Source organism: Muntiacus reevesi, chromosome 9 (assembly GCF_963930625.1).
Source record: "Muntiacus reevesi chromosome 9, mMunRee1.1, whole genome shotgun sequence".
NCBI classification, from domain to species: Eukaryota; Metazoa; Chordata; class Mammalia; order Artiodactyla; family Cervidae; genus Muntiacus; species Muntiacus reevesi.
In genome coordinates, this window is record NC_089257.1 from 35,364,520 (window position 1) to 35,392,167 (window position 27,648).

The 27,648-nt window shown below is 38.3% G+C and overlaps 1 protein-coding gene across 1 annotated transcript; it reads left to right on the plus strand.

Annotated features, from left to right (window-relative positions):
* Window positions 1-480: 480 nt before the first annotated feature.
* THAP12 (THAP domain containing 12) lies at window positions 481-27,410 on the plus strand. The gene is made up of 5 exons (XM_065944771.1): window positions 481-826; window positions 14,213-14,333; window positions 17,897-18,004; window positions 23,042-23,078; window positions 24,525-27,410. Exons 1-5 carry the CDS (start codon window positions 738-740, stop codon window positions 26,456-26,458), a joined length of 2,289 nt encoding a protein of 762 aa, XP_065800843.1. The 5' UTR covers window positions 481-737; the 3' UTR covers window positions 26,459-27,410.
* The last annotated feature ends 238 nt before the right edge of the window (window positions 27,411-27,648 follow it).

The following is a 27,648-nucleotide window of genomic DNA, read 5'->3' on the forward strand; positions in this document are numbered from 1 at the left end:
TCGGGCACGAAGATCTGATGGGGGTGTGCAAATCAGTCACCAAGATCGTCCCGTTGCCTGCGGCTCTGAAGAGTCTAAGGCAATTTCTGCAGTAGAAGCCTACGTGGTGGCAATTTAAACAAGCAAGAAACGACGCATCGGTGTTGTAACGTGCAGGCTCGCTCCAGATCCGCGGAAAGCCGCGCACGCCAAACCTACCGGAGCTGCAGAGGGCTTGGAGCCTCTAGAGTCCCTGGAGACACGCCCACATGCGCCATTCCCTCCCTTCGCGGGTAGGCCGCGCGCAGGCGCACTGCGGCAGCCTGCCCAGGCCCCGCCTCTGCCTCGCCACACCCGAGCGGGCGCGCTTCCTTGCGCGTACCCGCCCGCGGAGGAGAAGGCGGAAAGGAGGGGGCGGGGAAGGAAGGCTGAGGGAAGAGAGGGCACCCCCGGGCGCCAGGGTGCATTGTGGGAAGGAGGCGGCAGCGTCCCGGGCGGGCGGGAGGTGCAGCAGCGGCGGCGGCGGCGGTAAATCCTCCCGGCCGCTCACAGCACTGTGGAGCCGCGTCCCCAGCCCGGCCTCGGACCGCGGCGCCCCTCCTGCCCCTCGCGGCTTCTCGCCCGCCCCTCCCCCCCAGCGAACCGGCCCTGACGAGCCGGCCGGCCGGCCTGGCTCCCCTCCCCGGCCCCGACGGGCCGGCGGGCTGCCCTGAGGAGGCGGGGAGGGGAGGGCTGGGTCGGCCGGCGGGCAGACAACGATGCCGAACTTCTGCGCGGCCCCCAACTGCACGCGGAAGAGCACGCAGTCGGACCTGGCCTTCTTCAGGTTCCCGCGGGATCCGGCCAGGTGAGCGGCGGGCGCCGAGCTGGCAGTCCGGGCCCTCCTCCGCGGTCCGCGCTGCCAACCGCCGGCCCTGGGCAGGCTCCGGGGCTGAGGGGCGTGGGACACAATTGTCGACCCCAACCCGGCTCCGAGGTGGGGAGCGGGCCTCGAGCTGTGGGCGGGCGGGCGCGCGGGGCCTCGGAGCACGTGCGTCCGCGGGGGCTCTGCGTGTTGGGCACCACCCGAAATAAGAGGCAACTGGGCGGCACGAGTGGGTAAAGTGGGTTCTTGCCCTTTTTCGTTTGCTGTGTGACCTCAGACAAGCCGCTTTCCTCTCTGGGCTTTAGTTAACCTAGCTGTCAAAAGAGAGACCTGGAATCTGGTTGTGGTCTCCGGGCCCCTTCTACCCCCGGGACAGTGTTTCTTTTTGAAGTCTGACCACCTTTGATCTCCAGTCACAACTGCTCCCTCCTTCGGACTTGCTCATGGGTCAAATTCTGTTTCTGACCGTTACTCATTATCTCACTTGGTTAATGTGGGGATAACGGGCGTGGGAGAGGACGGGGTACGCGAGAGGGCTTGGTAGTTGTTGTTGAAACGTCTTCCTTGAGGTAACCCACCCGCTCTCACTTGTATTTAGAGAGTGATAGAGTAGGGGCTGTATTTGAAAGTCTGAGGGTTTTCCTTGGCATGTCTTGTTGATTAATTCATTTCCGGTCAGTACTTACTGTGTGTGTCAGGGCACTAACGTTAGAGGTCCCGGAAATTCAGAGTTTATGAGACAGCGTTCCTGCCTGCAGAAAGCTTACAATCCATTTAAGGAGGTAGATATATAATATATATAAATAGGCAATTATAATATAGCGTGCTGTTCTACAAATATATCTAGAATGCCTACTATGTACTAGGCATTGTTCTGAGCATTGGGAGAGAATAGATAAATAAAACGAGGTCTCTGTTCTCATGGAGTTTACATTCTAGTTGGGAAAATTAAGTAGATACACCGTCTATCAGATGCTGATGAATCAGTTCAGTTCAGTCGCTCAGTAGTGTCCGACTCTTTGTGATCCCATGAACCGCAGCACGCCAGGCCTCCCTGTCCATCACCAACTCCCGGAGTCCACCCAAACCCATGTCCATTGAGTTGGTGATGCCATCCAACCATCTTTTCCTCTGTCGTCCCCTTCTCCTCCTGCCCTCAATCTTTCCCAGCATCAGGGTCTTTTCCAATGAGTCAGCTCTTCGCATCAGGTGGCCAAAGTATTGGAGTTTCAACTTCAACATTAGTCCTTCCAATGAACACCCAAGGACTGATCTCCTTTAGGATGGACTGGTTGGATATCCTTGCAGTCCAAGGGACTCTCAAGAATCTTCTCCAACACCACAGTTCAAAAGCATCAATTCTTCTTTTTTTTTTTTCTTCATTTATTTTTTTTTTGGACTCTGTGGGAGAAGGCGAGGGTGGGATGTTTCGAGAGAACAGCATCGAAACATGTATATTATCTAGGGTGAAACAGATCACCAGCCCAAGCTGGATGCATGAGACAAGTGCTCAGGGCTGGTGCACTGGGAAGACCCAGAGGAATCGGGTGGAGAGGGAGGTGGGAGGGGGGATCGGGATGGGGAATACATGTAAATCCATGGGTGATTCATGTCAATGTATGACAAAAACCACTACAATATTGTAAAGTAATTAACCTCCAAAAGCATCAATTCTTTGGTGCTCAGCTTTCTTTATAGTCCAGCTCTCACATCCATACATGACCACTGGAAAAACCATAGCCTTGACTAGACGGACCTTTGTTGACAACGTAATGTCTCTGCTTTTTATTATGCTTTCTAAGTTGGTCATAATATTATGGATAAAAAGCAAATCTTTGACGGGAGGGGGCCGGGAGGGTAGCGAAATGGGAGTAGTAGGGGAGGCACAGTTGCTATTTTAAATAGGATTATCAGAGAAGGCCTCAGTAAGAGAGTCTATTTGAGCAAAGACCTGAGGTAGGTAAGGGAGTCAGCCATGGAAGTATCCAGGGGAAGTACATTTCAGTCTGTAGAAACAGTAAATGTAAAGGCAGGGCATGCTTGTTAGAAGTACAAGCAAGAGTCCTCAAGCTGATTTAAGGAAGGTCAGTCACTCAGTGGCGTCTGACTTTTCTTCACCCCATGGATTGTAGCCCGCCAGGCTCCTCTGTCCATGGAATTCTCTAGGCAAGAGTACCTGCGTGGGTTGCCATTCCCTTCTCCAGGGGGTCTTCTCTACCCAGGGATCCAACTGTGGTCTGCCCCATTGCAGGCAGATTCTTTACCTTCTGAGCCACCAGGGAAGCCCAAAGGGATGTGGAAGAGGAAGAGATGAGACCAGAAAAATGTACATGTGTTTGTGTTAGGTGCAAATTGTGTAGGTTGTTGTAGGCTGCGGAAAGCAGGATGGCATCCTGAGTGAAATAGGAAGTCATCAAAGGGTTTAGGAGAGACTTACACGTTTAACAGAATCACTGGCTAACTTGATGAGTACATTGTAGGGAAGCAAGGGTGAGAGCAGAAGGACCAGTTAAAGGCAGTTGCAATGATCCAGGTTTAATTGCAGTAATCTAAGTTTATAGAGGTGGAGATGGTAAGTAGTTGCATTTGAGGTTTATTTGGAAGGTGAAGCCAGCAGGATTTTTAATGGTGTAAGAGAATGGTGTAAGAGAATTTTTAATGGTGTAAGATTTTTAATAGGTTGTAAGAGAAAAACAGAAGTCAAGAATGACTCTAGGGTTTTTTGCCTTTAAAAAAAAATTGAATTTCCAATGTTGTATTATTTCTGCTATACAGCAAAGTGATTCAGTTATATATATACACACACATTCTTTTAAAAAATTTTTTCCAGTACACACATTCTTTTAAAAAATCTTTTACAGTGTGTTTTATCAAGGATATTGAATGTCGTTCCCTGTGCTACGCAATAGGACCTTGCTATTTATCCATTCTATGTATAATAGTTTATATCTGCTAACCCCAAACTCCCAGTCCAACCCTCCTCCACCACCTTCCCCACTGGCAACCACAGGTGTGTCCTTTATGTCTGTGAGTCTGTTTCTCTTCAGTAGATAGGTTCATTTGTGTCATGTTTTAGATCCCACATATAAGTGATATCATATGGTATTGTCTTTTTCTTTCTGACTTACTTAGTATGGTAATCTCTAAGTCCATCCATGTTGCTGCACATGACATTATTAAATTCTTTTTTATGTCTTGTGTAGTATTCCATTATAGATATGTACCTCCTTGTCTTTATCCATCTCTTGATGTACATTTAGATTGTTTCCATGTCTTGGCTATTGTGAATAGTGCTGCTATAAACATGGGGGTGCATATATCTTGAATTACAGTTTTGTCCAGATAAACGACCAGGAGTGGGATTGCTGGATCATACAGTAACTCTGTTTTTAGTTTTCTGAGGAATATCCATACTGTTATAGTGGTTGCACCAACTTACATTCCCACCAACAGTGTAGCAGAGCTCTCTTTTCTGTACACCCCCTTTAGCATTTGTTATTTGTAGATTTTTTAGTGATGGCCATTCTGACTCATGTTAGGTGGTACCTTGTGATTCTGGTTTGCATTTCTCTAATGATTAGTGATTTTGAGTATCTTTTTATGCGCCTGTTGGCCATCTGTATGAAGAATGACTCTAAGATTTTTAACCTGAGCCTTTTTTGAGCTATAGAAGACTGGGAGGAGCAGGTTCAGTGGAGGACTATAAAAAATTTGATTTAGGACATGTGAAGTTTGAGAGCCCTGATAGACATTTAAGAATAGATGTCTTTCTTCATACATATCCATAAATGAACTCAGAATTGTCCATGTTTAGATCAATGACCTAAATATTTAAGAGCCAAAACTATTAAAAGATATACAGGTCTGGAATTTAGAGACCTCCAGACTGGAGATTGTGAGTATGAGCATTCTCAGTTTATAGAGGGTATTTAAAACCATGGAACTGGGTAAGTGAAGTAGACTAGGTCTGAGGATTGAGCCCTGTATTCTTAGTGTCTAAAGTTCAGGGAGATATGAAGGAACAACCAACTCAGGAGAGTGAGGAATAGCCATTGGGTTCTGTGGGAGCAGAGAAGAGGAGCATCTTAATCTGATTGGGCCTCTCTCTGTTACTTCCTTTGAGCCCAATTGGAAGTATATTTCACTTGCATAATGAAGGCACCACCAGTCAATTCTGGACCACAGGTTGTTAATCTTTATAGGTAGTGAGTACTTTTTTCATTATACTCCATAGTTGGGGAGTATGGCCTGTAGGGGCTTATAGTCTCAGATTTGGAAAGAGTTTGTAAATCTAGTGCAGGATCCTTTGAAGTGTTGGAATTCCCTCAGGAGTAGTGGCTTTTAAACTTTTTTGGGTCTCTGTTCCTTTTGAGAATCTAATGTAAGGACTGTTAAAAAAAAGACATAGACATGTTTTCGTATCAAGTTATTTATGGACCCTTAAGAGGCTCTGCACATTTCTGACAGGTGGACCTTTGCTAAAACACCTCTAGTGTCAGTTCCTTTGCTTTATGAGGGGATACTTGAGGATTCTGGACAGCATTGACTATTGTTTCTTCCTTGTATTGAGTGGAAATGTGCCTCCCCCTTATAATTTATGCTTTGGAGATCCTACTTTTGTTCTCAGGTGACAATGAACAAAGCTGTGTCCTGTTTTATCTATTTTTTAATTTGTTTTTTGGCCTTGCCTTGTGACATGCAGGATCTTAGTTCCCTGACTAGGGATTGAACCCGTGCTCCCTATAGTGGCAGTACAGAGTCTTAACCACTGGACTGTCAGGGACTGGCACTGGACTCTGCCCTGTTTTATTAGGTTGGTGAAAAAGTAACTGCGGTTTTGGACCGTGAATTTTAAATCATTATAACTAGGCTCAGATACATCTTTATTAATCAAAAGAGGAATAGTTACAATCAAAACATTTTTGCCAACAAGAAATAAGTTTGTTTATTCCTGTAGTGTAAAAAAATGGTGTTTCTGGATTCAACTAACTCTTGGAGAGTATTTTCTACCTCTTGCTGGTTGTGGAAGTGTTTTGTCTGAAAAAAAAAAAAAGTTGTCCAGATACTTGAAGAAGCAATAGTTGGTTCATAAGAGGTCAGGTGAATATGGCAGATGAGGCAAAACTTCGTAGCCCAGTTTGTTCAACTTTTGAAGCATTTGTTGTGCGATGTGCCGTGGAGAATTGGGCCCATTTTGTTGACCAATGCCGGTTGCAGGCATTGCAGTTTTTGGTGCGTCTCACTGATTTGCTGAGCATACTTCTCAGATGTAATAGTTTCACCAGGATTCAGAAGGTTATAGTGGATCAGATGGGTAGCATTAAAATGATGTATTAACCACATTTATATAAGAATGTATTCCACTCTCAAACAGCAAAGTTCAACAATGCAAGACCGCTATTACTTTTGCACCAACCTACATGTAAGAGCCCTTTGAGTATTTCATGACCAAATTACGAGCTTTTTAAAAACTCTTTTAAAAACATCTTTATTGAGATGTTCGCATACCATACAATTCACCTATTTAAAATGTGCAGTTAAATGGCTTTTGGTGTGTCATGTTATTAATTTAACATTTTTTTTGATAAAAAATATGCAGGCGTGTCTTGGTGTCTGTAGAGAATTGTTTCCAGGAACCCCCTGCAGTTACCAAAATCCATGTATGCTCAAGTCCCTTATGTAAAATGGCAGTAGTGTAAAATTTGCCATTTTAATCATTTTTTTAAAAAGCATATTTGAGTGTATAATCCAGTGGCATTAGTTACCATTCATTGTGTTCTGCATTCATCACCGCTGTCTACTTCCACAGCTTTTTCATTATCCTGAGCAAAAACTTAATTATTTAGCAGTAACTTTTTACCCCAGTCCATTTTCAGTCTTCATAAATTTTTCTGTTTTAGGTACTTTATACTCATATTATCTAAGTCAACCATACAGTAATAGTTCTTTTATGTCTGTCGAATTTTCTTAATGTACTCAAAGTCTTAACTTTGTATCAGAACCAAAAATCAGTACTATAGGATTTCAAATTCTACTGTATTTGACAAATTTTCACTGTGCCTAGAGTTTATTATAATAAAGAAATAGTTTCCAGAGTTGCATACTGAATTAATAATTGTATTCTTAGAGTTAGTGGTTATAGCTAGTTTTTTTTTTTCCTTCTGTAAATGGGTTGTAGAGAGGGTTGATAAAAGGTGACATTGCCAGCCCATCTATTATTCAAAAGTTAACTCACATTGTTAGCTAACCATAAATATAGATATATTTAATGCTGTTAAATAGTATATTTCCCATTCATTATATTTATAAATTCCATGCACATGAAAAAAAAATTATGGTTGCCCTGGGTCTTTGTTGCTGCACGCAGGTTTCCTCTAGTTGCAGTGAGTGAGGGGTATCCTTTGTTGCGCTGTACAGGCTTCTCATTGTGGTTTTTTTTGTTGCAGAGCACGGGTACACAGGGTTCAGTAGCTGTGCCTCAAGGGGTCGTTAGTTGTGGCTCGCAGGCCCTAGAGCATGGGGGCTCCAGTAGCTGCGGTGCACTGGCTTTAGTTGCCTGTGGCATGTGAAGTCTTCCCGGATCAGAGAGCAAACTCATGTCCCCTGCACTGGCAGATGGATTCCTACCCACTGTACCACCAGGAAGTCCCTCTGCACACTTTGAAAAACAACTATTTAGAAGTAACTTAAAAGTCAAGAGTATAATTAATACATGGCCCTCTGTGGAATTTCGTACCCTAATACCTCATATTGGTTTAGAAAAAGTAGCATTAATACCCTTTAAATATTATATATATATATAATATAATCAACTCACCTTAGGGCAGTGGCAGGAAGATAAGTTACCTAAAGTTAAAATTTTTTTTAAAATGCCTAAATTGCCCCAAGGTGGCTTGATTATTGCCCTTGCTTAGTAGAACTGATCCCCAGATGAGGTGAAGATGCAACTAGAGCTAATGAGTTGCTCTTATTATTGGAGTGAATTGGGCAGTTGAAACATTCTTCTTTCTTAGACAGTACTGACTTTCCCCTGAGGTGGTGAGGTCTTATAAGATTCTTTGGTAGTTTAATCAAAGTTAACTGAGAGTTGGTGTACTCTAATGTGTAAAATGTAAAATGGTGGTTTCCAGGCATTCAGGACCCTTTCATGGAGTTTAAAAGGTGAAAACTACTTCATAATAACACTGACATTATTTGCCTTTTTTGTGCTCATTATCTCAGGAATGTGCTGTGGAGTTTTTCAGGGACTTTATAAAATTATGAAGTCTCTACTCAGATAAGTTATATATTGTGTTTTATAAAATTTTCTAGGTATGACTTCAGATATAGGTGTTTAGTAGACATTTTCTTGGAAATGAACAAAATAAGCCTGCCACTTAAAGAAAAACAACTGACAGCCAAGCATTCAAACAAAAGCTAGAATTTTGGAAAATTTATATTCCTTACCTTGAGCCAGACAACTTTCTAATTAGACTTTTCTGATGAAATCAGTGGTGATATTGATAAATGTGACTTTTAAAAAATATATCATATAATGAAATGTGTTACCATTTAGCCTGTCTGCCAAACTAACTGAACTAATATTTTCCAAACTGATAAATTCATGGTTTCACAAAGACATACATGGATAAAAGTTCTATTCAAAGTGTAAGTTAAGAGTAGTGGATTTTAATCAAACAGTATGAAAAGGCTCATTGGTCTGGTTTCAAATTCCACATTGCAGCTAATCTTTAAGAAACCACCGCTTGTGGAGTTTTAGTGTCCTTTCAAAGAACATCCACAATTATGTAGGAAATGGGAATATTGTAATAGTCTTTCAAACTGCATATCATTGAGAAGTCATTTCTTTCTTGTACTTCAGCCAAAACAACGTATGGCAACAGATTATATGCAAAAGCAGATGTGAGACTGTAGCTTTCTTCTATAAAGTTAGACATAAAAGAGATTCGCAAAGGTGGTGAACTGTGCCATTATTTTCACTAAATGGTTTTTGTTTTGGAAAGTATAGTTATTTCATTAAATGTTATCTATGATAACGTGTAATGGAATTGCTATTTTTAATGAAATAATATTTTAAATTTCTAAGTTGTAGTTTCTGTAGTCATAAATATTGATAGATAAAATGCATGTAAACAAAATTTCTTTAGTTACTCAATAATTTAAGGGGTAAAGGGCTCCTGAGACGATGATGTTTGAGAATCACTTCTTTTTTTTTTTTTTTTTTTGAGAATCACTTCTATAAGATACAATCTTAAAGTACTTTCATATGATCTTATTTAATCCTCCAAACAATGCTGTGAATTATAATAACAATAATACTTATAGAATACTTCATATTCTGTGTGTCAGGCACTATTCTGTGTGTTTTATGTAGACTATTTCAGTTAACCCTTGCAATAAATTTTGAGATAGTCTCTGCTTTCAGATGAGAAAAGCAGGCACAGAGAGATTAGCTATATTTTTCAAGATCCCAGAGAAATATCTAAAACCCCAAATGTAGGATAAAGTATGTAATATTATCCAAATTTATTTGACCATGAAACCTTTTTTTTTTTTTTAAATTGGAGCAATTCTTTGACTAGTGTTCTTTGGAATATGTTTTGGAAATCTTGGCATTAGTAGGAGGCCACTGAAAGAAAAACTTTGAAACCTTAAAAAGGAGTGGTCAGTGATGGTTGACTAGTACCGAAAGGGTGGTTAAGTTGAAGACAGGAAGTGACCTTTGGATTTGGCAGGAAGAAATTCATAACCTTTAGCTGTTCCTGGGTAGCCGTGATGGAATCTTACATGGGCCCACTCTGTCCTGTCCTGGATGTGAATCAGCCCTTTATCCAGCTTATCTACAGTGTATACACTACCTACCCATTAGTATTGGAAAGACATAGTATATATAGGGGTCAGTACTATACGTGGTTTCAGGCACCCACTGAGGGTCTTGGAATATATCCCCCATGGATAAGGAGGAGACTACTGTACATGGAGGTAGAATAGTCTTACCTACCTAGGTGTTTGTGTGTGTGTGATGTACACACTCTTTTCAAATCTGAAAAATGTTCCTCAGTAAGTGACATGTGAGTGAAGATCTAAAGACAGATCTTTGTATAGATTTTCCTGTGCAAAGGAAGTGAAAAAAAAGCAACAAGAAGAGTATTCTAGGTTGAATAAGCAGCACGGGGAACAGCCCTATGATAAAAGGAATCACAGTGCGTTCATGAAACTGAAATAAGGCATGTGAGGTGGCAGAGTGAAAGGGTGGTGTGATATGAAGAGGGAAAAGAAAACAAGGGTTAGATTGTACAGAATCTTGTAAGACATATGAGGAGTTGGATCTTTATCCTAAGAGTAATGGGAAGTCACTAAAGGGTCTTAATCAGAGAAAGATAGTATTCTCAAATTGGTTTTTTAAAGCATTTTCCACTAGGAGAAGAGGTCACAGAAAGGTAAGACCAGTTTGGAAGTTGATGGATTTGGGTAATCATTCCATTGTGCCAAGGGAAAAAAAGGACACAGAACAGTGACGGGGAGAGCTAGGACAGGGAAGACATTAGTTTTAAAAAAAGGTTGAGAGATAACTGTAAAAGTGTGTATGTGCATTTTAACATGTACACAAATAGTTGTATGTGTGTAAAGAAAGACTTGTGGTCATATGTAATTTTTATAACTTACTGATGTAAAACATATATACACAGAAGATCGCAAATCGTAAGTATATAGCTTGTTAGATTTTCAGAGTAACATGTCCATGAAAATTTTGCCCAGATTAAAAAAAAGAAAGAATATTACTAACATCCTAAACTTCCTCTCCCTTGTGGTCCTTTTGGTTATTATCCTACTGTCCCCCGTGGTAGGCACTGTTTGACTACATGCACATTAGATTAGTTGGTTATTGAGGGGGAGGGGAAGCGTGATGGGAAGCTGTTTTATTGGTATATGACATCCATAGGGAAAAGTGCAAAAGTGATAGTCTAGAATTTGATGAATTTTTGTAAGGTAAATATACACAGGTCATGTTCAAGATCAAAAACATTACCAGCACCTCAGAAAGTGCCCAGTCCTGGTTGTTAACCTCTCCCTAAATGTATCCATTGTTCTCACTATCATTACTATGTTGAGGGGGTCTCCAAGCCACCCCCATATTCAGAGATTCACTCGAACTCATAGAACTCAGTATATAGTTGCACTCAGTATATAGTTGTATCACAGCTCAGTATATAGCTGTACTGTATATACTCAGTATATAGTTGTACTCACAGCTAAGATTTCTTACAGCAGTGTAGTAAGAGCACATATCTGCATCCTGAGAGGGAAAAGACAGAGGTAGACTTGGAAGGATCTGTGTGTAGTCTTCCTTATGTTCTTTCCCTCCCATGTCTGGTCACTCAGAGTCCACTTTTCCCCAGCAGTGAAAATGCAACATTTGTGCCAGAGAAGCCCTTAGAGACCCAGTGCCCAAAGTTTTTATTGGGTTCTGGTCACTTAGACACTCTCTGCTTAGTATATGCTAAAATTCCAGACTCCCAGAAAAAGGACAGACTTTCATTAAAAGTCATACTGTTTGCACGAACAGTCAAGGCACTAAAAGTCACCTTATCAGTTAGAGGAAATTTTAAATCAGTGTAGAGAAGCCAAGTTCCAACATCAGCCAAAAGACCAGCCTTACAAACAAGTCTTTCTGAAGATAGCAGCTTGAGGTCTGCTGTGTTAAATAACTCTTTTTCTGTACAATCACCATATATGAGTTTTGCCTACCCTTGAACTTAATATGAAAGGAATTATATATTGTATACTCCTGACTTATTTTGCTCAACACGTTTCTGAGATCTAGCTAGTTCATTCCATTGCTAAAATAGTAGTCTGTATGTAATAGTATACCACAGTTTATCCTTTCTATCCTTTATGGGCAAAGTTGTTTCACCTTCTCGTCAACATTTGGTATTATTTCTTTTACATTGTAGTCATTCTTAACCAGTATTGGTAATAATTTAGTTACAGTTTTAGTTAGTATTTTCCTAATGACTAGTGAGATTGAGCTTTTTAAAAAATTTTATTTTTCTTATTACTGAGCTTTTTTTTTTCATGTCTATTGGTCTATTCAAGTTTCTCATTTTTACATTTCATTGTCTGAATTATTTGTAGGGAGTTCTTCATACATATTTTGGATATGAGTTCATTGTTTGGTATATTACAGATCCCTTCTTCCATTTTGTGGGTTGCCATTTCACTCTTAAATGATTCTTTTAATGAGTAAGTTATTAACTATAAAGTAGCCTGATTTATTCATCTTTTCTGCTGGACTTTTCTTCTGTTGACTTTTTAAGAGTTCTTTGTGTCAAGGTGATTAAGACAGTCTTTTATGTTATCTTTTAGAAACTATATTGTTTTACCTTTCATATTTAGGTCTATAATCCACTTGGAATTTATTTTTCCATAGATAAAATTTCGTGCAGGTCAAGAATTCATTTTTTCCCATACGGATGGCCAATTCAGGACTATTGAAAAGCTTTTAACTTCACCACTGTGCAATGATTCCTTTTCTTAAGCATTCACAGCTCTCCATTTTGTTCTATTTTTTTTATCCTTGTGCCAATATCACACTTATTTTTAAAAAGATATATGCTTTTTTAAAAAAATTTTTTTGACTTCATCTTGAGTCATGTGGAAATTCCCCGAATTAGGATGAAACCCGCACCCCCTGCAGTGGAAGCTCAGAGTCTTAACCTTTGGACCACCAGAGAAGTCCAATGCCACAGTTTTAATAAGCTTTATAAGTCTATCTGGTAATATAAGTCTTCTGACTTTTCCCCCCAAGATTGTCTTGACTATGCTGATCCTTTGAATTTATATATAAAAAGTTTTAGAATGATCTTTGTCTCTCTCACACGAAGAGACACGCATAAAAGAACTTGTTGGGATTGTGATTGTATTAAATCAATAAAGCATTTTGAGAAGAATTGATATCTTTAGGATTCAGTGTACCAATCCATGAGCTTGTGTATCCCTCCATTTATTCATTTAAAATTTTTTTCTAAAAGAAACAATAAAAATTAAAAGTTTTTTCTATTAGAAGTCTTATATATCTTTCATTAGATTTATTTCTAGGTATTTGACATGGAACAAGTAGGTGTAGTTAATTGGGCCCACTGCTCAACTTATTCTTGATTGAATCTGAGTGTTCTTTTTTATCAGAAAGCTATTTCAATTTGGTTCAGAAATAATACAGACAGTGATGTTCTGTGTGGAAGATCTCCAGAGATTTAAGAATTAAAAAGCAAACTAAACTCTAGCAATATGGCATTTGTTTTATAGTGAGTTTTTATACCAAATAATTTAGATGTTGAAATCGAAATATTTATAATCACATTGTACAACTATGTAAGAATGTGATTAAAATACAGACATCTTAGGCTTCGTTACTGTGTATAGTAATTAATACCTCTTGGTCAAATGAAATGCTTTACAGTTTTAGTTTAGATAATCAATATTTCACCATGGTAATTTTGTTTTCCTGAAATTTCTACCGAGAGCTTAGTTTTTCTCTTTTAGGTGCATACAACATTTCTATCCTTTTTGGAAACAATTTAGAGTAGTGTCTGGTACAGTCCATGGGGTCGCAAATAGTCAGACACAATTTAGTGACTAAGCAGCAGCAGCAGCAGCTGGCTCTTTATAAGGGCTTAATAAGCATTTTGGTGATGAAGATGATGTTAATTTTTTCCTACAGATATTTAAGCACCTAGAGGACATGGACTTTGTCTCAGTTACTATCTCTTAACACCATCTGTGTACTAGATTGTGTAGACACAATCCCTGCTTTCATGGAGCTTACAGTCTACTTTGCACATATCATTGTAGATAATCATGTTTATAATAAAGCAAATGAATATAGCCATTATACTTCTGTAATAAACTCTATAGTTATTTATAGAACATCTACTTAGTGATTTTCTACAGTGACAATGTGTTTTCATATGCTGTTTAAGTTGAAATCCTAATGGGAATGTTAGGCTATTGGCCTCATGGTTGTGCAGTTTTTTGCTTGTACTGCCGATTATTAAGTCCTCTCTGATGCTAGGATGTCTTGGGAGTTGAAAGATTCAAGTTTAAGTTCTAGTTTTACTGCTAATTTTGTACTTGACTCTGACAAGTTACTTCTTAACCTTGTCTGTAAATGAATGTACTAAATGATTTCTGAGGTTTCTTCCAGCTCTCATTTTGTTGTTAATCAACTTCTCCAAATTATGTTATATTTTTGGGGTCTAGGGGAACAGAAATCTATTGTCCATAACAGATATTTACCTTAAAACTGAGTGCTGAAATTTAAATGTTGAGCTCATAGTCCATAGTTTTATTTTGGCTCTATTTTTGTAGATGCCAGAAGTGGGTGGAGAACTGTAGGAGGGCAGACTTAGAAGATAAAACACCTGATCAGCTAAACAAACATTATCGACTGTGCGCCAAACACTTTGAGACCTCTATGATCTGCAGAACTGTAAGTGAGCAGAGGGTTTGTTTTTGTTTGTTTTGTTTTCACTCACTATTTGGTTGGAAAGGTAAATCTTTATATATTAATGTTGGAGCGTATCCTTACCCCCTGCCACTATTTTTTCCTTTAAGATGAAGACAGATTTGGAACTTAATAGTACCTATTTTGTTCTTAAAAACCTCCATGTGTGTGTGAGTGTGTATATGTGTTTTAACCCTTCTATTTCTGATGCCTTATTCCCACTTTATCAAAGGTCACCACTTTTTAAACTTATTTTGTAGCCTTCAGAAAATTTTAGATGATTATAAAAGTATATGTTTAAGGTGAATTTGACATTTTTATTTGGAACAGCTTTTCTAGAGCTTTTCTAGAGTGAAATCTTCATCAAGGGATAGAGCTCTTTGCAAATTTTTGTGTGTACTGTTAGAACCTACCCTTAATTTTTATGTGCTGGATACAACAGGAAGCAAATCATACAGTTCATGTGACAAAAACATTTTCATCAGTAATTTGCAATTTCATATCAAGACCTGAGTCTCTTAGTCTTATTACAGTTAACTGTTAATTTGTCCAGGTCACTTCTCCTCTCTGAGCCCCAATTTCTAATGAAGAATTTAGACCAGATAATTCCTGAGGTCTAAGATTTTTAACTGTCTGTGATTCTGTTACTGCTTTGATTCGTAAAAGGCACAGATAAGACAGATTTGATTGAAATGAAGCAGACTTGAAACAATTAAAAACTAGTTAAGAAGACAATTTTGTTAAGTATTCTTGCTTAGGTATGAAAGCAAATATTCTTGTTTAGGCATAACTGTCATCAGTTAATGGGATAGACGTAAATTTAATTTGAAGATACACTATATACTGTTATGCAGCAATTTATTTTGATATTTTTTTCAGATACATTTTGCAGAGGCATCAGAAAACTAAAGAATGATTGGGTTATTTTATTTCTCAAAATTAATTGAAGCAGATACTTGTGAAGTCATTGGGAGGTGAGCCTATTCCGGTTCAACAGTTTAATCACAAATATTTGAGGGATATTTTTGCCTTGCTTTGTTAACAGGGTAATGATCAAAATAAAAAATTTCATCTGTTTAAAAGGCAAACTTTATGTTCTTGACATTAAATAAAAATATCCCAAATTATTTTGAATACACGTGCCATATGCATTAAAAATTTTTTATTTTATTAATAAATGCCATTTCTTAATCAGTTAATTCCAACAAGATTAATGTGAAAAATATAAAATATATAGTTCACTTCTATTCTTGTTTAGTCAGAGCATAGAACAGAACTATTTTTACTTTTTAAATTTCCACATAATTTTTAAATCTTGAATCAGTTATTGCAAATGTGAAAGATTTTCTTTCTCCACATGTAGAAGATATTGCTATTAAAATCTGGGTTATCTAATGTTTACACCCAAATGTTGTAAGAGTTTTGAATTCATTAGTTTGGCATTTAAGTAAGATCTCATCAGTAAACATTTGTAGTTAGTTCAGCCAAAACCAAACATTATCTTTGATGCTAAAGTAAGATCATTACTTTATACTCAAGCCTTCATTCAGCAGTTAAAGATTAAATTTTGATACTGAATAAAATTGTCATGCACAGGAGTAGAATGTAGCCTTTTTTGGCATGGGTACTTATGAGTAGGTGTAAAAATATTGCATGTTTTTCATTCATGTATTGTTTTTTGGTCTATAATACCTTTGCTTTATAACATTAATTTTATATGAAATTTTAAAGTTCTCCACAGTGTTTTATCCCTCCTCTGTTTATTTAATTGGAAGGTATCAAGCCTTGACTCTGTATATGGATACGGTTTTACTTTGAGATGTTTCCTAAGCAGGAAAGCTAAAGCCCTTGGGGTGTGGCATTGTGTTTGTGCCCTTCAGTGATTGTGTACCGTATCAGTCCCTGATTCAAACTCAATAGCAGACTGAGGATAATTGGCCCAGCACTAGAAGTCGAATGTCATTAAGAAATAGATTTTCTTCTTTGTGTTTTCCCTGAGGCTTGTGATTGAACTCGAAAATGTTGAATAGAAATAGAAATTCTTCCCAAATGTGTTCTTTAGATAAAATTTAAGATAAGTGTGTTCTCTTTAATTATATATTTTTCCATCATATTTTCCTAACCTTCTTTCCTTGAGTTAAAAACATATGGGGATTGTTACTTTTGTTTGACATATACTTTGAATGTGCTTTATTAGCTTTGAAACAATCATTGCTCCCACAAAAGCTTTTTAAACTGAAGTGTGTTTTGTTTTTATCAGTGCAAATTTGGGAAGACATTAAAGGCATGGTTTCTTTGGACTAGCTAAAGGAATGTAGTAGCAGTTATTCATCTGTTACTCTACCTCTTAATAAACTTCTTGTCCCTACCTGACCTGTGGTCTCTCAGGCTGTGGGAGACTGTCACTATCTAAATTTGTATCCAGCTTCTAGTCAGATTGAATAAGGTTATAAGGATAGAGAATGGTCACCCTTCAGTGATAAGACTATTATTAGAAATACCTGGTTCAGTGTTTGCAAAAATGTGATCATGTGTATAACTTGGGGCATATGAGTGGCACATATCAAGTGGCACTTGTGGCATATATCAAGTGGCACATGAATCAGTTTTTATCTTAAATTTTGTAATATGTGTTAAAAATATAACTGGCTCATCAAATCATTATTTTGTAGTTTTTATTCCTTAAGATTTTGTTAGTTAAAAAAGTGAGTCAACTATGAAAAAGTATAGGTGGTTGGGTAACTGAAATGGCAAACATTATGATCATTAGTGTGTGAATAACTTCATCTAATTCAATACCTGAGTTCTATTCAAAAGAAAAAACTGAGTCCAGAAAGGGAAAAGTATTTGTCCATGGTCACAGAGCGAGTCACGGGTAGAATAAGGACTAGCCCCTAAGCCTCCTGTGGAAGTATTAGTGGCTCAGTAGTGTCCAGCTCATTTTGACCCCATGAACTGTAGCCCGCCAGCTCCTCTGTCTGTGGAATTCTCCACACAAAAGAATACTGGAATCGGTAGCCATTCTCTTCTTCAGGGGATCTTCCCAACCCAGGGATCAAACCTGGTTCTGAGCACCAGGGAAGCTCTTGGTCTCCTGGGTCCTCGTCAGTATTATTTCACAGTGCCTTAATGCTTCTTAGTAATAGTAGCGAAGGAGGAGTGAATGGCAGGTAAAGGAGGGAAGAGTTTTTATGAAACGTAAAAGAGGATAGCTAATTTGAGAAACTTGTGTGCCTGCTTTCCTTTGTAGGCTCATGGAAGAACAGAAAAGTAGCTGTTGAATTAGAAAACTTTATAAAATACAAATACATGTTACTTTTTATGCCTATCGTCAGTTCAGTTCTTCATTTATAATAGTAAGGGTGCCAGAAGGACAAATGTAAAAGGAGTTAGAAAGCTGATCTGGACTGACATCATCAGTTCTGCAAGTCTCTATGCTTTAGAATTGGTGTTGAAGTACTACTGGGGAAATCATTAACAATCAATTTTGTTTGTGTGTAATGTATTCTTAAGGACTGTTTCTGCATTAACGCATTTTTCTTTTTCAGAGTCCTTACAGGACAGTTCTCCGAGATAATGCCATACCAACAATATTCGATCTTACCAGTCATTTGAATAATCCACATAGTAGACACAGAAAACGAATAAAAGAATTGGTATGTCAGTGTGCTTCCAGCTTTTCTATCCTCTATAATATTATGATATCAAGTATAGATGCATTCATGTTAACATTGAACCAAGTTACTTTCTATATCAGTGTAGCATTATGGGGGATTAATGCCACGGTTATTTTAAGTAGCGTGGACCTAAAATGTTTAGTTTGTTTTAGTATTTGCTTTGGAAAGTCTTCCTCAAATTTAGCCAGTTGATACTTGTTGACTTGAGCCAAAGTATGCTGTTAATTCAGTTTAGTTCAGTTCAGTTGCTCAGTCGTGTCCGACTCTTTGCCACCCCATGGACTGCAGCATGCCAGGCCTCTCTGTCCATCACCACCTCCCGGAGTTTACTCAGACTCATGTTCATTGAGTCAGTGATGCCATCCAACCATCTCATCCTCTGTTGGCCCCTTCTCCTCCTACCTTCTATCTTTCCCAGCTTTAGGGTTGTTTCAGATGAGTCAGCTCTTCAAATCGGGTGGCCAAAGTATTGGAGTTTCAGCTTCAGCATCAGTCCTTCCAATGAATATTCAGGACTGATTTCCTTTAGGATGGACTGGTTGGATCTCCTTGCTGTCCAAGGGACTCTCAGGAGTCTTCTCCAACACCGCAGTTCAAAAGCATCAATTCTTTAGCTCTCAGCTTTCTTTATAGTCCAACTCTCACATCCATACATGACTCCTGGAGAAACCATAGCCTTGACTAGACGGACCTTTGTCAGCAAAGTAACGTCTCTGCTTTTTAATGTGCTGTCTAGGTTGGTCATAACTTTCCTTCCAAGGAGTAAGCATCTTTTAATTTCATGCTGTTAATTACGGGCTACTAAATCATTTTCTTCCAGGGAAGCAGGAAAAAAACTCACCTCTTCCTTTGTGGTACAGAAAGTGGGATTGAGGCATATTTCTAGAATATTTTGGCACATAGGGATTAAGAACGGGAAAGAGTGAAAGTTAAGACATGGGTAGTTTTACTAGAGATAAGGATTCCATCACTATTAAGTACTGACAGGGTTTATAAAATTTGTAAGTCTCTCTCTGTGGCATCTTTGTGCGTGTTTTTATAAACCTTTGATATCCTTAAAACCTACCTGGCTTTTGTTGACCTTAGATGAACAAGATGAAATTACTCAGACTCCTCAGACCATGGCTTTCTGTCATCATTGCCACCAGGAAGCCCCTTATTTTTTTCCTTATTACCATTCCCATTCCTCACCTTCCTCCATTTTGTATCCGTGCTTGTGTACTAATGAGTCATTTCAATCCATTGGCTATGTGCTTTTTAAAGATAACATTTGTCTAGTTTTCCTCATTTTCTTCTATATTTACCTTTCATAATCAGATCTTTGATCCATTTGAATTTGTATGGTATCTGGTAGAGATCTAATTTACCTTTCTATTTATAAGGATCAAGTTTTCCCAACATAGTCTGTTAATCAGCCTGGATAAGATGCTGCTCCTTACATTGCTTTGTATTATATCATTTTCACATAGAGTGATTTCTTAAGTCTTCTTTTTCAAAATTGTCTTAGCTATTTGTAGACTTTTATTCTGCTGTGTGAATTTGAGAATCCTTTTGTCATATTCTAGAAATTCTTTTGAGATTTTCATTATAAATACTTTGAACTAATATTTTTACAATGTTAATTAGTCATATCCACGAATGAAAAAAAAAAACAATAAAATAGCTATCAAGTAGCATAGCAGTCATTCACAAAGCTACTAGTTCTTTGAAAAGACTATTAAAATACTTTCAAAACAGTACTTCTCTGGTGGTCCAGGGGCTAAGACTCCTTACTTCCAATGCAGGGGGCCCAGATTTACTCCCTAATCAGGGAACTAGATCCCACATGCCACACGCAACTAAAGGATTTTGCATGCTGCAGTGTGGCTCAGCAGTAAAATAATCTGCCTGCAATATAGGAGACTTTCAGGAGACTTGGGTTTGATCCCTAGATCAGGAAGATCCCCTGGAGAAGGAAATGGCAACCCACGCCAGTATTCTTGCCTGGGAAATCCCATGGTCAGAGGACCCTGGTGGGCTACAATCATGGGGTCAAAAAGAGTTGGACACGACTGAGCAACTAAACAACATGCTGCAGTGAAGATCAGAGATCTTGTGTGCTGGAACTAAGATCCAGTGCAGCCAAGTAAATAAACACACACACACAAAATTATAATAATTTAGCAGTGCAGAAAGTAAAATTTTAAAAAATTTTCAGGATTTTTGTTGTTCTTTAGAAGAGAACGTGTACATTCTTCCTTAATTACTTCCTAAATTACGGTGAGAGTATGTATTTCTGGTTAAGAGATTGTTTCCGCCAGTTAAAAATACTATTTGTTTGACTGTGTTGGGTCTTAGTTGAGGTAATGGGATCTTCGTTGCATCATGCGGGGGTCTTTTAGTGTGGTCCATGGACTGTCTGTAATTGTGGTGTGCAGCCTCAGTTGTGGCACAAGGGCTTAGTTGCTCTATGGCAGGTGGGGTCCTCTTTCCCCAAGTAGAGATCAGACATGTGCAACCTGCATGGCACGGTGGCCACTGGGCCACCAGGAAAGTCCCTCCACCAATTTTGAAGATCCCCCCCCCCCTTTTTTTAAGATTAATTCTAATAGTTTACTGGTTTTCTGTGTAGTTGATTGTATCATCTATAAATAAGGACAAATTTGCCTCTTCTTTCAGTCTTTCAATTTTAATGTTTTCTGTTGCCTGTCTTATTGTTTGGTCAGAATCATCTCTAGAACTGTATTGAGTAGTCCCAGTAATGTCATGACTGATACACTTGTCTTACTCCATTAAATGTGATGTTTCCATTGGTATTGTTAGGTAATTTTTTTTATCAAGTTAAAGAAATGCCCTTTATTTTCTTTCAGTCCTCATATTCAGAGGTTTTTTGTGTGTCTTAGCTTATGGAACTTATCAATATTTTCATTGCATCTGTTCTTTTTTTCCCTCTTTAATGCTTAGTGAATAACACTGATGGATTTGCTGATGTTGAACCATCTTTGCCCAATTGATTGCAGTATATTTCTTTTCATTTTCATATACTGTTTGATTTAGTTGGTCAGTTTTGCATTTATAAGTCTTGGCCTGTAATTTCTTTTCACGTATTCTTCTTACACAGTTATGATATCAGGGATCCGTCGGCCTCATAAAATGAGTTAGATAACTTTTCTTTTTTTCTCTCTTAATTTTCCTAGAAAAACTTGTATAAGGTAGATATTGTCTGCTCTTGAAAGTTAGGTTGAAGTTGGTAAAACCATCAGAGGGCTTTGGGTGGATGAGGGAATATTTTGATTACCATTTCTGTTTATTTATTTGTTTCTCTTTCTTCTTGTGCTTTATATGTTTCCAAAACTTTATGAGCTTCACCTAGAGTTTTAGATGCTTGCCTTCCTCTGCTTCTAAAATTACTTTAATAGTCTTTTCAAAGAAACAGTAGTGAGTTTTATCACTGATTGCCCTACCTATGAACTATTTTATTGGTTTCTGCTTGATTCGAAGGATTTATTTTTTGGCTCTTTTTTAGTTTCTTGAATTTTTAGCTTATTTATGTATATTCAAAGCTATAAATGTCTATATTTTAGCTGTATCCTACAATTTTAGACTTGTGCTTTCATTGTTCAACTGTGAGTGTTTTGTAATTTCCCCTGTTTTTTTAACATAAGATTGTTTTTATTTTTAGTTTCTAGACATGGGTTTATTTTTTAAAACTTTATGCCCCCAAATGTTTGATGCATAGAGGGTATGTATAGTCTATGTGATATTCTTTTCTAATTTTTTTTTGCATCCATTATTGCTGTTGACGTCAATGCCAGTCTCATTCTTGTTCCTTTTTAGGTGAATGCATTTTTCTCCTTTAAATATTTTCTTCATATTTGATATTTCAAATTTCACTAAACTATATCTGAATGTGAGGTTTTTTCTTATCCAGACTGATACTGTACAGTTCTGAGGAATCCTCAGTTTTTATTTCTTCATGCTTTTCTTCTGCTCTTTTTTTTTTCTGTGACTTCTCATAGATGAATGCTGACACTGCACATCAGCTTTCTTAGTAACTTGAAGCAGGGGTGAGGAGCTCACTCACTTCCCATCCTGTAGCTATCATTTCCTGTTCTCTGCCCCTCAAGGAACCTCAGATATCTTACAGTAGGCACACTCTTCCAGATCTGCCATCCTTGTAACTCCACAGCCCATAGGATAAGGAGGGAGTGTTCCAGACTGCCTAACCTGCTGACATTTTATCAGTACCGTGTCCTGTGCTGCACAGCAGGTACCCTGCTATCTCTATACTGCTGCTTTCATGCCCTGCAATAGTAATGAGGGGGGTTGTGATCTAATAGTTATCGTGGGTTAGAGGGAGAGAAAAGGACACATTTGGAAAGTTCTCCCCCAGTCTAAGCCTGAATATGTCACTTGGCTGTCTGTGCTGTTTGTATCCATTTCTCTTCCATTTTGGCATTGTCACTTTCTCCTTCCCAGAGATTTCTCGCAGCTTTTATGTTAGGTTCTGGGATCCAGCAAATCCCTTTTACATGACATCCCCTGGGGTTAGATTTGGGGAGGGGGCATGATTTATGGACCTTGAGTTTGACCTCAAGTGCCATCATATCTGTTCATGCCTTTTATTAGCACATACTTGTAACCCCAAATTATGATGATTTAGGTATAAAGTTAAATGATGTATTCTTTACCCTCTAGTATTTTATTATAAACTTGGAGTCATTAGCAGATTATTCTAGTTTTCTTGCCATCCGTCTGTTTGAAGAATGTATTCTTTATGAAGAATTTATGCTCTTGAAAGCATTAAATTTGGGACTTCCCTGGTGGTCCAGTGGTTAAGATTTCACACTTCTACTGCAGAGGACATGGGTTCAATTCCTGGTCAGGAAACTTAAGATTCCACATGCTGCATGGCATGGCCAAAAAAAAAAAAAAAGAATTAAATTTGACTCATAATATGCTTTTTACTTGAGTCTGTGATGATATACTGGAGTTGTTTTCTTAAAGATAATTCTTTCTTTTTTTCTTCTCATTTAGAGTGAAGATGAAATCAGGACACTGAAACAGAAAAAAAGTAAGTGATAGTGTTAATGACTCAACTTCTGAATGCCTTTTTAAAAGGCCTTGACCTGGTAAGGACAAATAAATACGTTTTATGTCCAAAACCTACTGTGAGAATGATGTAAGAGTGTGGTAGGCATTGTCCTGTGGTCTGCAGTTGTCTGTGAGATAAAATCTTAGCTCAATTAGTCTTTATTGAGTACCACTATGCCAAGCACTTGGCCTTCTCTCTTTCCACTAGGTGCTCCCAGTGTGGTAGGGCTCAAGGCAGAGTATCTCACTGTATCTCTGTCCATGCAGCCTGCGGTGCACACTAAGTTCTTGGTAAATGTTTAAAGACTAAGTGCTGCTGAGATACTTGGCTTTACGGAGAGTAGGAGTCACAGTAGCTGTTCTCCAGGTGCTGATGCCTGAGCTGTGTCACCAAGGAATGAGGACTAGAGGAGCTTTTGTTTTTATCAATTATTACTATTAATCTGCCTTTCCTATCTCTTCCTACTACTGTTATTATTATTAACATGACTTTTTACCGAGTGCTTACTGTGTGCCAAGTCATTAAGAGCTTTGCATATATTAATTCATGTAATTTTCACAGTAACCCTGAGGGGTAAGGACTATTATTTTCCCCCTTTATAGATGAAGAGACATGGAGTCAGGCAAAGAAAGGAGCAAAGGATATTCTGTGCCTTGAAACAGGGTGCCAGATTTGGGGAACTACACATGCATTTTGTTGTTCGAGCTTCTACTAACCCATGATGGTTAAAAAACAAACCTAAAGGGGCCACAGGGGCCAGGATTTACAGGGTTGTGAGCGTGACTATGGTCAGAACCCTTAACCTCAGGGCCTCAGTTCTCCCATCCACATATGAAGAGATTATGCTGAGATTTCTGTTAATAATATACTAATATAGCTCTAGAAATTGCATGAATATAATTTGTAGTGTATTGTCTCATCTCTCATATAAAAGTATTGCTTAAAAGTTTCAGCATGGACCTTGGAACCAGACAAGCTTGGATTTGAATTTTCACCTCTATCTGTGACCTTGGCAATTATTTACTGTCCTCATTTGTTAAATGGGGTTGATAACATGCCTGTAGAGGGAGCAGTGTGCTACGTAGAGGACAGCACGGTGCCTCAGTAAATGTTAGTCCTTCCTGTCCTTTTTGTGAGGGCATGGACCGTCTGTATATGTAATGTGCCTTCTTAAATTCATAAGAAATTATTCCTCTCAAAATAGCATTGACATGTAGGATGAATATATATTCATTCATAATGTTTGTCTCCTCCACTAGAGTGTGTCTTAATTTAATCTCTGCATCCTAATCTGTGGTCTAGTAGGTGACTCGTGAGTGTTGAATGAATGAATTTGTGGATTTTAAATATTTAACCAGTCAAATACGTAATTTTTTGTTTGTATGATTCCTTATGAGCCTGTTTATAAAATTCTTTGTTTTCCAGTTGATGAAACTTCTGAACAGGAACCAAAACATAAAGAAGTAAACAACAGCAATGCTCAGAATCCCAGTGCAGAAGAAGGGGGTGAAGAGCAGGATGAGGACATTTTACCTTTAACTCTTGAAGAGAAGGAAAACAAAGAATATTTAAAATCTTTATTTGAAATTTTGATTCTTATGGGAAAACAAAACATACCTCTGGATGGACATGAAGCTGATGAAATCCCAGAAGGTCTTTTTACTCCTGATAACTTTCAAGCACTGCTGGAGTGCCGGATCAATTCTGGTGAAGAGGTTCTGAGAAAGCGCTTTGAGACAACAGCAGTGAACACACTGTTCTGTTCCAAGACGCAGCAGAAACAGATGCTGGAGATCTGCGAGAGCTGCATTCGGGAAGAGACCCTCAGGGAGGTGAGAGACTCTCACTTCTTTTCCATCATCACTGACGATGTGGTGGACATCGCGGGGGAAGAGCACCTGCCTGTGTTGGTGAGGTTTGTCGATGAAGCTCACAACCTGAGAGAGGAATTTGTAGGCTTCCTACCTTATGAAGCTGATGCAGAAATTTTGGCTGTGAAATTTCACACTACAATAACTGAGAAATGGGGATTAAATATGGAGTACTGTCGTGGCCAGGCTTACATTGTGTCTAGTGGATTTTCATCCAAAATGAAAGTTGTTGCTTCTAGACTTTTAGAGAAATATCCCCAAGCTATCTACACTCTCTGCTCTTCCTGTGCCTTAAATATGTGGTTGGCAAAATCAGTGCCTGTTACGGGAGTATCTGTCGCATTAGGAACAATTGAGGAAGTTTGTTCTTTTTTTCATCGATCACCACAACTGCTTTTAGAGCTTGAAAATGTAATTTCTGTCCTCTTTCAGAACAATGAAGAAAGGGGCAAAGAACTGAAGGGAATTTGCCGTTCTCAGTGGACAGGCAGGCATGATGCTTTTGAGATCTTGGTGGACCTCCTACACGCACTTGTTTTATGTTTAGACGGTATAAATAGTGATACAAATGTTAGATGGAATAACTACATAGCTGGCCGAGCATTTGTCCTCTGTAGTGCGATAACAGATTTTGATTTCATCGTTACCATTGTTGTTCTTAAAAATGTTTTATCTTTTACAAGAGCCTTTGGGAAAAATCTTCAGGGGCAAACCTCTGATGTCTTTTTTGCAGCCAGTAGCTTGACTGCAGTGTTACATTCTCTAAATGAAGTGATGGAAAATATTGAAGTTTATCATGAATTTTGGTTTGAGGAAGCCACAAATTTGGCAACCAAACTTGATATTCAGATGAAACTCCCAGGGAAATTTCGCAGAGCTCAGCACAGTAACCTGGAGTCTCAGCTAACCTCTGAGAGTTACTATAAAGAAACTCTAAGTGTTCCAACTGTGGAGCACATTATTCAGGAACTGAAAGATATATTCTCAGAACAGCACCTCAAAGCTCTTAAGTGCTTATCCCTGGTACCCTCTGTCATGGGACAGCTCAAATTCAATACGTCAGAGGAGCACCATGCTGACATGTACCGAAGTGACTTACCTAATCCTGACACACTCTCTGCTGAGCTGCATTGTTGGAGAATCAAATGGAAACACAGAGGGAAAGATATAGAACTTCCATCCACTATTTATGAAGCCCTTCATCTACCAGACATCAAGTTTTTTCCTAATGTTTATGCATTGCTGAAGGTCCTATGTATTCTTCCTGTGATGAAAGTTGAGAATGAACGCTATGAAAATGGGCGAAAGCGTCTCAAAGCATACTTGAGGAACACTTTGACAGATCAAAGGTCAAGTAACTTGGCTTTGCTTAACATAAATTTTGATATAAAACATGATTTGGATTTAATGGTGGATACATATATCAAACTCTATACAAATAAGTCAGAGCTTCCTACAGATAATTCAGAAACCATTGAAAATACCTAAGAGACTTAATCTAGACTTTCTCTTATATTTGATATTTGGGAAAAAAAAAAAACTTGTAAGAAATTTTAAAATATCTTACAGAAAAGTTGTAAGGGTAGGCCACTTAATCACTGAATATCTTGACCTGTAGGCCTCCCATTGAGTACATTAGTCATTGATAATCTGCCTGTTTAAATGGCCTGTTCGAATGCCCATGCTTTGGAGATCTAACTGTTCTTCCAGAAGATAGCACTGAAAGTACCATATTACAGTTTTATGTGATTTCTGCTAATGGCACTTTGGAACTGTTTTAGTTAAGTGATTTTAGACATTACGTTTATCACTGTGGATCAAATTGTCAGGTATTAAGTTATCAGATCTTTGAAAAAATTAAATTAGAGGAGGTATGGGAGGAAAGAATGCATTTTGTAAAATGTTACAGTGAAGCTCATGACTGACTTTTGAATAGTAGGAGTTATAAGTATGCTATTAAAAATCTGTAAAGGACAGTTAAAATTATCAGACAACAAGAGAAACATGTAAGCTTGTCAAACAAGGATTTCAGTGTAGATTTTCTCTTTATCAAGTGAAGTTAAAGCAACAAGTTAAAATTTGAATGGAAGAGCCTGCCATTGTTGTTCCACATCTGGTTATTGCTGTTTACATTCCTTTATTGAGCCTACGTCTTCGTAAGCTTTTTGGCAGGTATATGTTGAACACTTCAGTTTCATGGTCAAGAAAGGATCAGAGGCCATGGATACTGACAACTGATTTGTCTGTTTTCTTCTGTCTTTTTCCATGACTGTATCTACTGCCTCATCTTGATTTACAAGCAAAGCCTAGAAAGCCTACAAAAATAAGTGTTTTGTAGTTTATCTAGGAATAATACAGAAAATATTGCTGTTATTTTTGGTGAAGAAAATCAATTTTGTATAGTTTATTTCAACCTAAATAAAATGTGAATTTTGTGTAAAGTTCAGATACATTTTTTTTCGTGGGGACAAAACAGATTCTTGTGGTAAAATTATCTTTTCAAAAATATCACCTTCACAATTGAAGGTAAGTTCTTTTCCCTTTGGTATATGGTTACTACTTGGGTATTAAAAAAACCATTTTAATTATGAAGTTATTAAATGTAAGATGTATCTAACTTTTAAAATATTATATGTTGTGTGACCCCTGATATAGTTAACTTTTGCATAATTGTTGCT